The sequence below is a fragment of the Hibiscus syriacus genome, unplaced genomic scaffold, assembly GCF_006381635.1.
Source record: "Hibiscus syriacus cultivar Baekdansim isolate YM2019G1 unplaced genomic scaffold, ASM638163v2 tig00111210_pilon, whole genome shotgun sequence".
Taxonomy (NCBI): domain Eukaryota; kingdom Viridiplantae; phylum Streptophyta; class Magnoliopsida; order Malvales; family Malvaceae; genus Hibiscus; species Hibiscus syriacus.
Window position 1 is genome coordinate 1648896 of NW_024063021.1, and position 16268 is coordinate 1665163.

General features: G+C 33.5%; 1 protein-coding gene across 2 annotated transcripts; it reads right to left on the bottom strand.

Moving 5' to 3' along the window:
* Positions 1 to 467: 467 nt before the first annotated feature.
* LOC120155984 lies at positions 468 to 1491 on the bottom strand. 2 transcript variants are annotated; one of them, XM_039167422.1, is made up of 3 exons: positions 982 to 1491; positions 760 to 897; positions 468 to 679 (listed from the first exon to the last, which is right to left on the bottom strand). In XM_039167422.1, exons 1-3 carry the CDS (start codon positions 1282 to 1284, stop codon positions 650 to 652), a joined length of 471 nt encoding a protein of 156 aa, XP_039023353.1. In that variant the 5' UTR covers positions 1285 to 1491; the 3' UTR covers positions 468 to 649. The 2 variants fall into 2 exon arrangements, with proteins under 2 accessions (XP_039023353.1, XP_039023352.1); XM_039167421.1 differs by having other exon boundaries at positions 468 to 667; positions 750 to 897.
* Positions 1492 to 16268: the final 14777 nt, after the last annotated feature.

The window sequence follows — 16268 nt, forward strand, 5'->3', positions numbered from 1 at the left end:
TCATATAATTATAATGGCTCTTAAATTTTCTGTGTTGGCTGTGTGTGCAGAAATGGGCTAGAAGAAAAGGTACTGGGTCGATTAATGGCAAAATACAGAGACACCCTGTCCATCCAAGGACCACATCTATTTTATGTGGTTAAATTTGAAGACACCAAGGTTAATTTGTTCAATGATTCAACCTATATAACCCCTGGTAATATTTCGGCCAGAAGATGGGGACTAATCTTTCTGACCAGCTTCCAAATTTGAACAGAAAATTTATTTGTGGGCTCACCATTGAAGATTTTCAAGTGGTAAAAACAAACAACATCCTCTCTAGCGCATTACTAGTTTTAAATCAGTTACTTTATAGTGGATAAGCCTGAAGAACATAGATTCCATGCTAATAAAAACCAGATTCACTTGGTTAAGAAATAAACTGGATAAAAAAAACCTATTCACAGAAAGAGATTGAATTTATTTTATTGATGTTCCCAGGTTGTTGTTTCCCACTGCATTGACAGGATCAAATTAAAAATAAAACAATTAAAAAAATCCCTTGAGATCCAAGGCCATTTTGTTGTTGATTTTTTACAACATTCCTCCTATTTCACTTTCCAGAACAGCTGTTGTATTTGAGACAAAGCTGTTACAGTTTACCCTTTTGTCACTCCCTGCTCCTTTCCTGGAAACCATCAAATTCTCTTTTTTTTCAGGCCACTGAAGATTATGAATGTCTATGAGAAAGTTGAAAGCAAAACACTAACCTTGTGAATATGCATGTTTTGAACTTGTTTTTCCAGATTTCAGGAAACCAAGTTTTTTCTGGAATGCTGATTTACCCTTAAAATGTGTACCCGAAAAGCCTTGTGAAAAGCCCGACAACTCTACCGAGCCTTCTTTCTTGAAATTCTTCTGCAAATACATCGAAAAGGGAAGAGAAATGAAGCCAACAGGCATATCAACGTGTACGCGTATGCATAATATTATGGAACTTGCCTCGGAAAAGCCTATTACAGGAGAGCTTGCAGTGTCATCAAGACAAGAGTGTTGTTCATTACCACAATTCTCTTTGATCTTCCTTTTGTTTCTGCTGTTTTTCCCGTTTTCATCGACACATTCTGCATAATCTTGGCAGTAATAATGCCTTGGACCAGAAGATGCATCGGACACCATGGATAAGCCTTCCTCTTCATATTCAACCTCGAATGTACTCCAAGATCGAGAACAAGATGATCGGTCTAAGTAGAAAGTCCAACCAGATTCACAACCACTCCCACATCGAGAAGGTGATAAATTCATTGTAAACACTATTTTTTTCCTTCAATGGGGAAATGAAAGAAGCTGATATGTATATAGACAGAAGAGAAAGGCGGGACTATATGGTGGGATAAGACCAAAAGAATCAGACTCAAATCCTAGACTACTTTTGTCCTTTCTTCCACCTATGGCTGTGAATCAATCAAGTTTGCCAGTTGGCTCTGAGTGAGAGAGAGCGATTAGTGAACAGTGCTGGTAAGGGAACCGATTATCATCAATTCATGTATATAAAATGTGATAATACAGCAACTTGTACATCGATGGTGCTGTCCTTTCAATAAAAAGTGAATGTGATTTTACTCATTTAAAATCTTTGTGCGTGTGCGTGTGCGTGTGTGTGTTTTTTTTCCTGCATGGCTTTCAGATGTTCATATTTGGAACTTGAAGTGATAGTTGGGCCATAAATAGGGCAAAATGTATCACTTCCAAAAGGATGTAACAACAAGCTGGCTATCTATATACACAATGAAAGATACCCTTTTCATTACAAGCTTAATTGAGGAAGATGATTGAAAATTTATGTTTGAAACCAAATGTGAAAAGGGATATGCATGTTCCTTTGCTGAGTTGTTTGTTGAAGAATCATTATGGGTAGTAATTGAGACATTATTGTGGAAAGGGATGCAGGTTATCGGTCATTATTGAACTTGGGTTAGACGTTAACTTTTGATTCTTGTCCTATCAATCGTTAGTGGTTCATTTTTCCTATTTGGGCGGAGAATCACATCTAACGAGAGAACGATAGCTGACCGATGTTTCTTTATGAGAAGTTTTGTCATAAGATGAAAAGAGATTGCATATAGATTATAGACAGCTTTAGCTCCTTTATCAGTCCTTGAATGTATTTATAGCGACTGGTACGAAGGTATCAAGAGTAACTTAAATATAGCTATTGGTAGATTGACTGTTGAATTGATGCATAGAATTTGATGAGTGCACACCAGAAATTTTCACTTTCCTCTGTTTCACCACAGTTGATATTCACATGGGTGCAAAATCAGTCCTCCATGAAGTCTCATTGACCAGGCGGTACTCAAATTCTGAAATGCCTCTCACTGAAAGAAGAACAAGGTCTTGTTGGAAATTATGTTCCCATTTTTTCAAGGTAGAAAATCAATCCTAGTACGTTCAACTGAGCGGTTGGATCCTCATGGTTGCCACTGAAATCAAACCACAAGCTGCGAGACATTAATATTAAGAAGGCTTAAACTAAAAAAAGGTCCCTAAACTATATTCATTTTTCTGCTTTAAGCTCCTAAACTATTTTTCGGTCAAAATAAGTCCTTAAACTATTATATGTAACCACTTTATGTACCTAAACTATTTTTTAGTCAAAATAAGTCCCTAAACCATCTCTCATTTTTGCTTCAAGCCCCTAAATTATTTTTTTGTCAAAACAAGTACCTAATTTTGTGTGACGTGTCATCATCTTATAGGCGAAAAACATTTCTCTAAGTGAAAAAATGATAGGACTTAAAATGATTAAATATAATAATATAAGTACTTAGTTTAACTAAAAAATAGTTTAGAGGATTAAAAAAAAGATGACATAATTTATAGAATTATTTTTACTTTAAGCCTGTTAAGGAAACAAACGACAGTGAGTGGCCATTAAATTAGTCTAAAATGAATGCTTGATTTAAGAAAACAATAATTGTAAATTGGCATGGAGAAGATAATGGGACATTGTAGATCTTCTGATACAAATTTGTTCTAGGCATTAAACTCTTGTGCACATGCCCTATGCCAGTCCACTTATCCTTTAAATTAGATTAACCTCTGCTAAAGACTTTCCCCCAATGGTAAATTATACAAATTCACTCAACTTTTTCTCACTCCTATTTTGAGTACTGAAATTTAATTTTTTAATTTAATCATTCAACTCTGAACATTAAATTTTGTTTTTTGTTACTCTATCGTTTTTTCTCTGACTCGGTGGTGACATGATATTTTTTATTAATTTTTGAACTATCATGCTAGGCACAAACAAATATTTTATTAATATTTTTAGGGTAAAGTATAGTAATGGTCATTGAACTTTTCTAAAGCTTTCATTTAGGTTCCCCAACTTTTAAAACTTGCAATACAATCCCCCAACATTTAGTCCGTTTGCAATATGGTCCCCGACGTTACACTACCGTTAGTACGTTTGCAATATGGTCACTGAACTTTTCAGGCGCTTGCATTTAGGTCCCCCAACTTTTAAAACTTGCAACACATTCCTCAATTTCATTATAAACCCTAAATTCCTTTTCAATCTCAAATTTCCTTTTCGCTTCTCTCTTCTCATTTCCAGCGTAACTTTTCAGTCAGGGATGCATGGAAAATTCTAATCTAACTTTGAATTATGTGGAGGTGTTGACTTGAATAAGGGTCATTGAGAGAAAACCCAACCAAGGGACTATCGGGACCATCAACGATTCAAGGTGTAATGTTAGATACATGTCATCTCAGGTGAAGCATAGATGTTCGATGAAATGATTGTGAGAAAAAAATGGGTTAGAAATGCAGAGTTGACAAATACTACTAAGATGAACTAAGTATCATTGTTGAAAGTCACCAACAAAGCGGGAATTATTTTGTATAAATGACATATAATAATTTCTTCATTTAATCATTGTGGTTAAAGATTTTCCAACAGATGATCAAATCTAATGAAATCCTAATAACTCATTCACCTTTCAGTCTCTTTCGCTCATATGCACTCTCGTTTGGTTTTTGTTCATCAATTTTCCGCTATGTAAATTGTTAACCCAAGCAGTGATATGTCTTTCAGCTTTTTATTTACAAAGAAAAAATAGAGGAAGAATTGTTGGAACGCAACACTGATTGCGTTTATTTCTTAGCCTCTCCCATCACTTTTAATAAGGTATTTATTTTCTCTTTTAGGCTATCCGGAAGTAAGCTTTTCCTTTTCGCACTATCCCATTTTCAACTCGCATTGTGTGTTTTTGTTGAAATTTTTATGTTTCTGGAACTGTATGTCAATGATCTGGATATTCAGTGTTAGTTTTGAACCAAAACCATCTAATTTTCTTTCATTCTTCTTAATCAAAACGTTTAGTACTCCTTATGAAAGATATTCAGTTCATCCGAATAGAAGTGAAATAGGGTCCTAGGCTAAATTTTTTTGATCTTCTTGTTTGGTTTTTCTTTAAACCAGGGAATTGGTTGTGATTATCGACATAGTGAAATCGCCATTCTCAATCCGAGATACTTCTGGTACTAGTTTACTGGGAATTGTATTGATTCGACCTGTGGTTTTCGGTGTCATGTGAGCTCGTATTCTTTTTAATAAGTTCATGTTGATTATGAGACTGATATATCGTGAACGAATTATTTTTTTACATGCTTTGGAAATTTTACAGTTGAATTGTTTGATTTATAGCTTTAGAAGACAATTATGCATGCACACAACTTGAAAGACATCATGCCAGGGTAGTATATTTGGAGCAGCTACTTGACCCTGTCATGATGCCTTTTGAGTTGCAAAATAGACTGAGAGGTGAATGCTCTGTTTGGGATTTCATTATATTTGATCATTTGTTGGAAAATCTTTAACCACAAGGACTAAACGAAGAAATTATTATATGCCATTTATACAAAATAATTCCAGCTTTGTTGGTGACTTTCAACAATGATACTTAGTTCATCTTAGTAGTATTTGTCAACTCTGCATTTCTAACAAAACTTAGTTACACTGGAAATTAGAAGAGAAAGAGAAAAAGAAAATTCGAGATCGAAAAGGAATTTGGGGTTTAGAATAAAATTGAGCAAGTTCTAAAAGTTGGGGGCCTAAATGCAAGCGTCTAAAAAGTTTAGTGACCATATTGCAAACATACTAACGGAAGTGTAACGTCGGGGACCATAATGCAAACAGACTAAATGTTGGGGACTGTATTGTAAGTTTTAAAAGTTGGGGACTTAAATGAAAACTTTAAAAAATTCAGTGACCATTACTATACTTTACCCTATTTTTTATTCTGCACACTTATTTGAAGCAAAAAAGATTCGATTTCCACCTCCACGGTCCAAGTAATAAATGCCCAAGTTTCCTCTGGGTTCCTATTTTCAATATGATCCCCATGCCTCATTAGCACATACGGTTAGGGATTAGTGTTCGATCAAGTCGAGTTAAAAAATTTTGAGTTATTCGAGTTGACGAGTCGTATTTTACAACTCGAATTTAATTTGAAATTTTTTCGAGTCGAGTAGAGTTTAACAAATTTGAGTCGAATTATTTCGGTTTCTATATATTTTATATTCTTTTAACATTTTAACATTATTTAATATATCAAATACTATATAAAATATAAAATATATTCATAATATTATATTTTAAAGAAAGTATTTTGAGAGTAAATTATTGATGAGAGTATAAAGGAATCAAAGAATTTATGGGAAGAAAGATTTGTAAACAATTGTAGTTAAAAGACAAAATGGAGCAAAATACAAAGTTAAGGGACAAAATAAAAAGAGAGTATATTTTAGTGAAAAAAGTAAGAATTGATGTTACATAGATATTCTATTGTCGTATATGAGCATGTAGTTCAAATTTGTTAAAAAAAGACTTAAAATAAAGCATGAATTGAAGAAATAAGAAATTATAAAATATTGAGAGACTAAATTAAAAAAATAGAAAATTTATTATAAAAAAGTATTGAAATTACATATGTATTTTGCGATGGTTTAGGAGCATGTTGTTCGAATTTAGTAAAAAAATGGACTTAAAATGAAGGAAAAATTGAATGAATAATTAAATCAGAGACTAAATCGTAAAACTGTCAAAATAGTTAGTCAAGTTTTCAATTTTTCGAGTAACTGAAATTTAAAATTTCAACTTGACTTGAACTCGAAAACCTAATTGATAATTCCAATTGACTTGAATAACTCAAAATAAAAAAAAATCAATTTTCAGTCGAGTCGAGTTTTGCTCACCCTTACATAAATCTCCTGAAAGAAATCCTATGGTTAAAAAAGTAAACCCAGAATTAATATTTAACTCCAACTATCAAATTGTTGAGTCCATTGATTCATGTAAAAAATTTTAGAAAAAAGAAAATAAATGTTTAATAAACCATTGCATCTTTCAATCATGTATTAGTATTAGATTTCGCCAAACGAAAATGTTGATTTAATAAATTATTGTTTTTATCAATAATCTTTACGGGTTTTCGAAATGTAAAGCGCAACCATAAGTCAACCCGAACTTCTACTATCGTTGTTCAGAACGCCTCCACCGCCATCATTCAACCCAAAAATTTCTCCAATCGTCAAGCCTTCACATAAGACTGTAATCTAAACAGTATTCCATATCAAATCCTAACAATCACAAAAGACCAAAATAAGAATAAGATTCATAAACTAACAAGTAAAAAAAGGGAAAGAATCTTACAGGGTTCTTAGGTTCTAGTAAATATCGGGCTCCGGTCATAAATACTGACAGTCAAAAAATAATACATGTAGAGGAGAGTAACATATGTCAACTAGATAATGATCGGACAATGAAAGGGGCACAAATCAGAACTATTTGATTCGGACTTTGAGTTTAGTTTTTGTGGCTTTTGGTTTGATTTCACGAAGATTTGAACCAATGGATTGAAAAGAGAGAGGAAAAGTTGTATTCGACATCTTTATCGATGATGACCACAGGAGAATGATGGCGTACAATGGTAATGGTAACATCTGGGCAAAAAATATTGAGTACAAATTGACCGTTCTGGGAGTTATCCACCCTTCTTGTTGCACCGGCCCCATTCTTATAAAATATTCCGTTTGAGAGTCTTCGACCTATGGTAATGGTAGCTGACGATAATCAAAATGGCAGTTGACATGGTGGCCGAAATCTGGCTTCGTTCAGGCTGAGGAGAGGAAGAAGGAAAGACGAAAGGATAAAGGAGAGAAAAAAAAAGAGAGAACGAGGGAAAATAAATTTTTATAAGGAACTAAAATGAAGTCGTTTTGTTATGGTTTTCATGTCATAATGCCGCTAATTATTTAACTTCAGAATGATCAAAACAGAAGGAATTAGAAAGTTAGTGATTAAATTGAATTTTTAAATTTCAATGATCAAAATAAGAGTGAGAATAAAGTTGAGGTATGAAAAAGTAATTTACCTTTTTCACAATTGTAGATAAAAAATGTCCGAAAAACACAAATCTATTCTAAATTATAAACATCGCAAAAGTAATTACTTTAATTATCTCCCCTGAATGAAAATGGCAATCCTTCGGCAGCAAACAGGGGTCCCCTACAAGGGGGAGTCAAAGTTAGCTGCTTAATTATCACGGGAGAACCACCACCCTCCCTCGACCAACATTCTGCTTGATCCCTGCAAACAAGAACAACCCCAATAATAAAAACCAAACAAAAACCAAAGTCAAATCTTCTTCATTGCCATTTGTTTTGTCCTCCAAAGAAATAATAAAAATTACTCTTCTTTTTTATGTAAAAAGCGCACATGATTCCCATGACACCATACGTCTTTTTCATATTAATTTGGTTTGCATGAATGATTGTGGAATAGCCAACCTTACATAAATTGAAAAAAAAAATCCACCTTTAGTTACAATTCAAATGGTCACTAAAATCATTAAATTTGGACACTAAAATACATAACGATAAAATTTTTAAGTCGTCATTAATAACCTATCACTTATTCTAAAAACCATCACAATTGTTATTATTTTGTGACCATCTATTCGACACAATTATAAATATAAATTGTGATAAATTTGTTTGATAATAAAAATATATTTTGTGTTCATCAATATTGTCACAATAATTATTTTTAGTGACCAAATGTTCTATACTATTATCAATAGAAATTGTGATAAATTTATTGATCATGTTGTCACACTAAGTGTTTTTTAGTGACCAAATGTTTGGCACTATTAGGAATAATTATATTAGTGACAAATATTTTATAACAACTACATAACTAAATTAATTAAAAAATTTATTATGCAATCAATTATAGTAGATATTACATTTTTAGTTGTATCCATCTTCTTTAGGAACTTGCACTGCAATCATTGTCCACATATTTAATTTTTTTATAACCACCAATATCTGATTTCAGATTGGGTACTACATAAGAAAGACGACCCTTCCAACCCAATTTGTATAAGGGGTTACTGTCTCATCTTACTAGACCATTTGGTTGTTGGTTTAATATGTTATTTTTTAATAAATGAATACAATATATGGCTTTTATGACGATCAAACCTGAGACTTTCAGAAAGAGTGCAACACCTAACCACTATGCTGAGAAAGAAATATATGTTGTTGACAAAAAAATAATATTTGTGTTAAACTATTGTTGGAATTAATTTTATTTATTTTAATATATATAATATCAATTATTATTATAATAATTTAATTAAATATAAAAAATAATAGTGACCACTTAATATGTTATAACTATTACATCATTTTTTGTTAAAAAAGGTGATGTCAATTAAAGCATTTTATTAGTGACCAAATATAAGTATGACACAACTATTCACTTCAATAGTGATAAAAATTATTGTCGTCACAAATCACCAACCAAGACTAGTGACAAAAACAATTATCATTACAAATCACCAATTAATACTAGCGACAAAAACAATTCGTCACAAATCACCAACTAAGACTGGTGACAAAATATTTTCATCACAATTATGAATAATAATAGTGACTATGTAATATATTGTCACTATTACAATTTTCCCGCAAAAAATAAGTTGGTGCCAATTCGACCATTCTATTAGTGACCAATTGATAATACAACTTGCTTTGGCCAAATAAAATGCTATTAGTGACAATTATTTATGAGAACTTTAAAGTTGTCACAATTATTATTAAAGATTGAAAAAATAAAAATAAGACACAATTATTTATTTCAAAAGTGAAAATAATTTTAGTCACAAAAAACGTACTTTCTATTACGAAAATCTTTAGTATCATGATTAAATGGCCACTAAAAATCTTAATTCTTACAGTAATATAATGTTTCTTTATTTGTTTTTTAATATATAGATAAATATTTTATATATTTATACTATTTAGGACTTTGATTAAGTTTGTGTCAATCATGTAACAATTTAGTTGAAAAAGATTGAAAAACATATCTTTTATATAATGGTCGATATTTTTGAAGGAATAATTCTTATAATCATGTTACTTCATTTACAATAATATAATTTTAATTTTATATGTTGTTTATGTAACACCCTCAGTGTAACATCCCAATCGTCGGGTCAGTGACCAAACTGTAAGAACTTTTAAACTTAGTGGTTGAATTAGAATAATATGAAAATTTAAGGATTTATGGTGAATTTATGTGTAGGACTTGATAGCAATTGTGGAGTCATGGAGAGGGAAATATGGTCTTTTCATGATAAAGGATAATTATCTCTTTATTTAAGGGTTAAAATAATGGATTGGGGTATCTGGAAGCTTTCCTTTCTTGCTTTATTCTTCTTCTATCGTGGGATTTACTTCTAAAGGTAATATTCTGAATGTTGTGGTTTTTCTTTAATTATTATTGGTAATGGAAGTAGGAGTTGTTATATAAGCTTAAGGAAAGCTTATATAAGTTTAAAACAACAAGATAAGTGAATTTGAAAGGATTTTGTAAAATGGGTTAAAAATGAAATTTTGATATGGAGTAGTTTTTGAAGTTTTAATGAGATATTTGACTTGTCAATAGGATAATTAAAGGTTTAGGAGTATTATAATTTCATAAGAGTTTGGTTGAAAACATGATATGATTTTTAGAGATAAGTGTTTTAATGAAATTTGGGATGTTTGGGAGTAGTAAAGGGGTACAAGTTGGTTTGGAAGTATAAAGGTGAGTTCAAAGGCTTAAGGTATGTGTATATGAGAAATTTGGGAATAATTTTGGGTGATTTTTGGGGTCAAAGTGGCAATTATGGGCTTCGAGTATCATTACCGTTAGAACAGTATCGATACTTCAAAGGCAAAATCTGTGAAATTATTAAGGGTAGCATCGATACCTGAAGGATGGTATCGATACCCTTAAAACATCGAATGATATATCGGTATCGGTACCATGAGGATGTATCGATACCCTTGAAAGGAAGTATCAGTACTATTAGGGTAGTACCGATACTTCTAAACATGAAAGGGAAATGTAGGGAAATGTAGGGTAGTATTGGTACTATTAGGTTGGTTTGTGTAGTGATTGAACGTAATCGAATTCCAGTTAGCTGCATTTAAATTATCTATTCGAAAAGATTAAAGATTTGGATTAGATTTCAGTGAGGCAAAGGTGAGTGCGACTTATCGGTTTTGTAACAGATTTGAGGAAGGCTTGCGGTAAGCCAACCTCAGTGTTTTGATCGAAAACTTTAGAATTTCTTTATTTTATAATGCAATGTTTTATTTGATTTAATTATACAAGCTATGTTTTATGGTTTTATGAATTTGGAAATGTGAACTTTGAACAAGTAAAGGTGAAAAGACCCTATGAGAGAGAAACTATGTTAATAAGAAATACTTCGAATAATGATGTGATAATAGCCCAAAGTATATGTATGAGGATTAGAGTTATAGTTGGCATGCCAAGAGTCGAGGGTTTTATGTGGTCTTTCGGGATAATTATGTGGTCCTTCGGGACAAATATGTGACACTTTGGTGCAACCATATATGGCACTTCGGTGCAAACCTATGTGGTCATTCGGTATAATTATGTGGCACTTCGATGAAAATTACGAGTTGTGGTGACAACATTAGTACACAACATCATAGTACTCAAATACCTAGAGTTCTCAGTAGTATCCCTTGGGCAATTGGAACAAAGACATACCAAGTGCAACTATTTATAAGTATACCTTTGATATGAAAATAAAGAAAGTTCTGTGTAAAACATTTTGAATAAAACAAATAAGATTTCTGTTACTAAGATTAGCACTCTTAGTATTGCTTTACTAAGTCATCGACTTAGCTTGTGATTTTTCTCACGTGTAGGTTTGAAGAACGCAGAAGAGTGAAGTTAGCATGGATAATATACACTTTTAAAGATCAATCAGAACAAATTAAATGTAGGTGTTTTGTAATATTACAAATGTTGGCATGTATTAAGCGTTTAATTCACAAATAATCTGATTGATTTGTAAACTCCTATATTTTGGTATTTATGTAAATTATTAAGTTATTTATGTAAATTATTAAGGTTTTTATGTAAAAATGGTTATCTTATTAAAGAGGTTTATGTTGTTTTATTTTAATACAAAACTTTAATTTTGTTCTTAATTATGAATTGTATATAATTTGAAAAGTCAAATGTGATACCTCGGATTCATATCCAGGTCAAATACGGTTAGGAGTGTTACATTTAATAGTATCAGAGCTAAGGTTTATGTGGTTTTAAGTTCGAAATAAAGTCGTTGTTGGTTTTAAAAAGTGTACATGCCAATTTTTAATAGTCTTTCTGATCTGATAAGGGATCAATATGCTATCCTTGCTAATAACTTTAGTAAATTGATCTTATTAGATGTCAAACTTTGAAGGCTCCCGAAGTGATGCGGAAGATAGGATGGAGGAGAGTAGTAATCACCTGCCCCGAGCAGGCAGGGTGAGGAACATACACAGCTGGATTGCCTTTGCAAGATCAGGGACCTTCTTTCAACGTTGGATGCGATCCTGACACGTTTCCAACCGTCTATCTCCTTATCCCCTAAGATGAATGTCCTTAAAGAGTTAAGAAGTTTAGGAGCGCCTGAATTTAGAGGAGAAGCTGAAGAAAGTTTGGTTGCCGCTGATATATGGCTTAATGATTTAAAAGTTATTCTTGAGAATCTCCATTGTTATGAAATAGAGAAATTAGTTGGTGTAGTTTCGTTATTAAGAGGTCAATCCAGAATTCGGTGGTCAAATGTGACGATGAGAGCTTCAAGAGATCAAGTGATTTGGCCCTTTTTCCTGGAGGAGTTTAAGAACAAATACATAGGGGATCAGTTTATCAGGCAGATGAAGCAAGAATTTATGAATCTAAAGTAAGGGAATCGCACGGTGTATGAGTTTGAGTACGAATTCAACAAATTAAGTCGATTTGCTGCCGAGTTAATTCCTATAGAGAAGGACTCCTGTGACTGGTTTGTGAAAGGGTTACAAGCCTGACTTAAAGAATTATTATTGGCACTGAACCTCTCTTCCTTTCAAGAGGTAGTGAATCGAGCTAAAGCTTTAGAGCGAGCTCAAAATGAAAGATTTGCAAAGAAAATGACACATTGGAATAAAAGATAGGGTGCTTCGTCTGGTTCTTCTCAATCAAAGAAGAGTAGAGGTTCGAGTTCTCGACCTCAAACCAGAACAGAATCTGCAACATCCTCAGGTAAGGATCAAATCGAGTAAGAGCAAGATAAAATTTTTCGGTGGAATCAGGAGTGGACAAACCGAAACAATGTCAGTACTATGGAAAGAACCATAGTGAGTTTGCAGAAGGGTCTCCGGAGCTTGCTTTAAATGTGGAGAGGTAGGGCATTTTATCGAGACTGCCCGATGATGACGGGAGAGCCTGTCCAAATAGAGAGATCTATAGCTGCACCGATGAAAGGAAGAGGTATAGGTATAGAAAGAATCAATCTGAGTCGATTGCTCAACCTAAAGTAGGCTCTACCGCTCGGGTGTACAACCTGAAGACCAGTGAAGATTGTGATGATCCAAAAATCATTGCAGGTACTTTTTAGATAGTTGGTAAATTTGTTTTAGTTTTGATTAATCCGGTATCGAATTATTCTTTTGTCAGTAGTACACTGGTTAAAGATTTGAGCCTTCCGTTAGAGCCTATTTACAGTGAGATGATTTGATGAATCCATTAGGAAATAGTGCTCGGGTGAGACAAGTTGTCGAGGGTCTCATATGGATTCAGGGATTTGAATTCCCTGCTAATCTAATGGAATTACCCTTTGATGAATTTGAGGTTATTCTTGGGATGAATTAGCTTTATCATTATTATGTCAATGTGGATTACCGACTTAAGCGAGTTTAGTTAACCAGTCTTGAGGGATTGGAAATTAGTGTGGTCAGTGAAAGAATCCATCCTTTAGCTAATGTGATATCGTTGATGTCGGCTAGGAAGTTAATGCTGCAAGGATTTCAAGCCTACAATACTAATGTAATCGATAAAGAGTTAAAGAAAGGAAACTAGAAGATGTTCTGACTATCAGAGAGTTTCCAGAAGTATTTCTGGATGATTTTCCAGGGTTACCTCCAGATAGGGAGGTTGAGTTCCAGATTGAAGTAATGTCAGAATCAGCACAAATTTCAATGGCTCCGAAGGAGTTGAAAGAGTTAAAGGCTCAGTTGCAGGAGCTTTTAGATAAATGATTCATTAGACCTAGTGTGTTACCTTGGGGTTCTCTAGTGTTATTCGTAAAGAAGAAAGGTGGTTCGATGTGCCTTTGTATAGATTATCGTCAGCTTAACAAGGTGACCATAATGAACAAGTATCCTCTTTAAGAATCGATGATTTATTTGATCAACTCAAGGGAGCAACAATGTTTTCAAAGACCGATTTACGTTCAGGGTATCATCAGCTGAAGATGCAAGAAAAAGATGTTCCAAAAACGGCGTTTAGGACTCGGTATGGTCATTATGAATTTGTAGTAATGCCATTCAGTCTAACTAACGTACCTGCAACGTTCATAGACCTAATGAATTGATTTTTTCAACCGTACCTTGATCAATTTGTGGTTGTCTTTATTGATGACTTCTTAGTGTATTCAAGTCGAAGGAGGAGTATGATGTCTATCTTCGTGTGATTCTTCAAACGTTCGAGACAATAGACTTTTCGTAAAGTTCTCAAAATGTGTGTTTTGGTTGTATGAAGTGACATTTTTGGGATATGTGGTTTTTGCAGAAGGCATTTGGGTAGACCCTCAAAAAGTTTAGAGTTATGTTAGAATGGGAGACTCCGAAGAATTTGTCGAAAGTTCAAAGTTTCTTGGGTCTCGCAGGTTATTATTAGAGGTTTGTCAAAAAATTTCGATGATATCTCTCCTTTAACCAAATTGTTAAGAAATAATGTACATTTTGAATGGACTCCTGATTGCCAGAAGAGCTTTGAAACATCAAAGAAAGTTTGACTGAGGCTCCGGTATTGTTGCAACCAGAACCACACGATTTTCAGCGACGCTTCCCATAATGGTTTGGGATGTGTTTTAATGCAAGATGGAAAGTATTGCTTATGCTTTAAGACAACTCAATCCTCATGAAAAGAATTATCCGACGCATGATCTGGAGTTAGCAGCAGTGGTCTTTGCATTGAAAATTTGGCGACATTATTTGTATGGTGAACGTTGCTACATCTTCACCGATCATAAGAGTTTGAATTACTTGTTGATGCAATCATTGATTACTATCCCGAAAAGCCAACGTTGTAGCGGATGCTCTTAGTCGAAAGACTTTTACCGCTTTGCATAGTTTGGATGCTTGAATGATGCTAAAGTAAAATGGTGCATTGATGGCTGAGTTAATGTTGAAGCCATTATTGTTAGAGCGAATAAGGAGTTGCAAAAGAAAGATGATAAGTGTTTAAATTGGTTCGCGCAAGTAGAGAAAGGTGGACTCAAGGACTTCGAGGTTAAGTCAAATGTGTTTATACTTTAAAAATCGAGTTGATTTCCTAATGATTTTGAGCTGAAACATTCGATTTGGGTAATTGTGGATCGTCTTACAAAGACTGCACATTTGATCCATGTGCGGACATATTTTTCTATGGAGAAATATGATGAATTGTATGTCAAGGAGATTGTGCGACTACATGATGTTACAATCTCATAGTTTCTGATAGAGATCCCAGATTATCTTCAAGATTTTGGAAGTCTTTTCAAGGAGCTTTAGGTACTCGATTGAATTTTAGCACTATTTTCATCCTCAGACTGATGATTAATCAGAGCGAACAATTCAAATTCTGGAAGATATGTTGAGAGCATGTGTGATTGATTTTACGGGATCATGGGAAAAGTATTTACCGCTTTTGGAGTTTATATATAATAATAGCTATCAATCTAGTATCAAGATGGCACCGTATGAAGCGTTATATGGAAATAAGTACAAAACGCCACTCAATTGGTATAAATTAGGGGATCGGGAAGTTCATGGTCCAGATTTGATTAAAGAAATGGAAGAAAAGGTTTAGGTGATTCAGCACAATTTGAAAGTGGCTTCAGTTAGAGAAAAGTCATACTCCAATTTGAAAAAAAGAAGAAATTGAATTCCAAGAAGGTGATAAAGTGTTTTTGAAAGTATCACCTTGGAAGAAAGTGTTTTGCTTTGGGCGTAAAGGAAAACTGAGTCCTAGGTTCGTTGGACCTTATGAAGTTTGAAAAGAGTTGGACTAGTAGCTTATCAGTTAGCGTTGCCACCAGAGATGAAAAGATTCACAATGTATTCCATGTGTGTATGCTTCGACGGTATCGATCTAATCCTGCTCCCATAATAACTCCAGATTAAATTGAAGTTTAATCTGATTTGACATATGAGGAAGAACAGGTTTAGATTCTAGCTTTTGAAAATAGGCAGTTGCAGAATAAGACGATTCCACTAGTTAAGGTTCTTTGGAGAACCGTAAGTAGAAGAAACTATGTAGGAGCATGAGAGGATATGAGGAAGTAATATCCCCGCCTTTTTGTGCAATGAAAATTAGAGTGCAAATTTTCTTAAAGGGGGGAGATTTGTAACATCCCAATCGTCGGGTCAGTGACCAAACTGTAAGAACTTTTAAACTCAGTGGTTGAATTAGAATAATTTGAAAATTTAAGGATTTATGTGAATTTATGTGTAGGAATTTATAACAATTATGGAGTCATGGAGAGGCCAATATGGTATTTTCATGATAAAGGATAATTATCTCTTTATTTAAGGATTAAAATAATGGATTGGGGTATTTGGAAGTTTTCCTTTCTTTCTTTCTTCTTTTCTTCTACCGTGGGATTTACTTCTAAAGGTAAGATTCT

Coding starts and splice junctions, on each gene's coding strand:
- LOC120155984 (XM_039167421.1), bottom strand. CDS start 1,284: ATGAATTTATCACCTTCTCGATGTGGGAGTGGTTGTGAATCTGGTTGG. Junction 898..981: donor CTGTAATAGGCTTTTCCGAG/GCAAGTTCCATA, acceptor ATGTATTTGCAG/AAGAATTTCAAGAAAGAAGG. Junction 668..749: donor AAAACATGCATATTCACAAG/GTTAGTGTTTTG, acceptor GATGGTTTCCAG/GAAAGGAGCAGGGAGTGACA.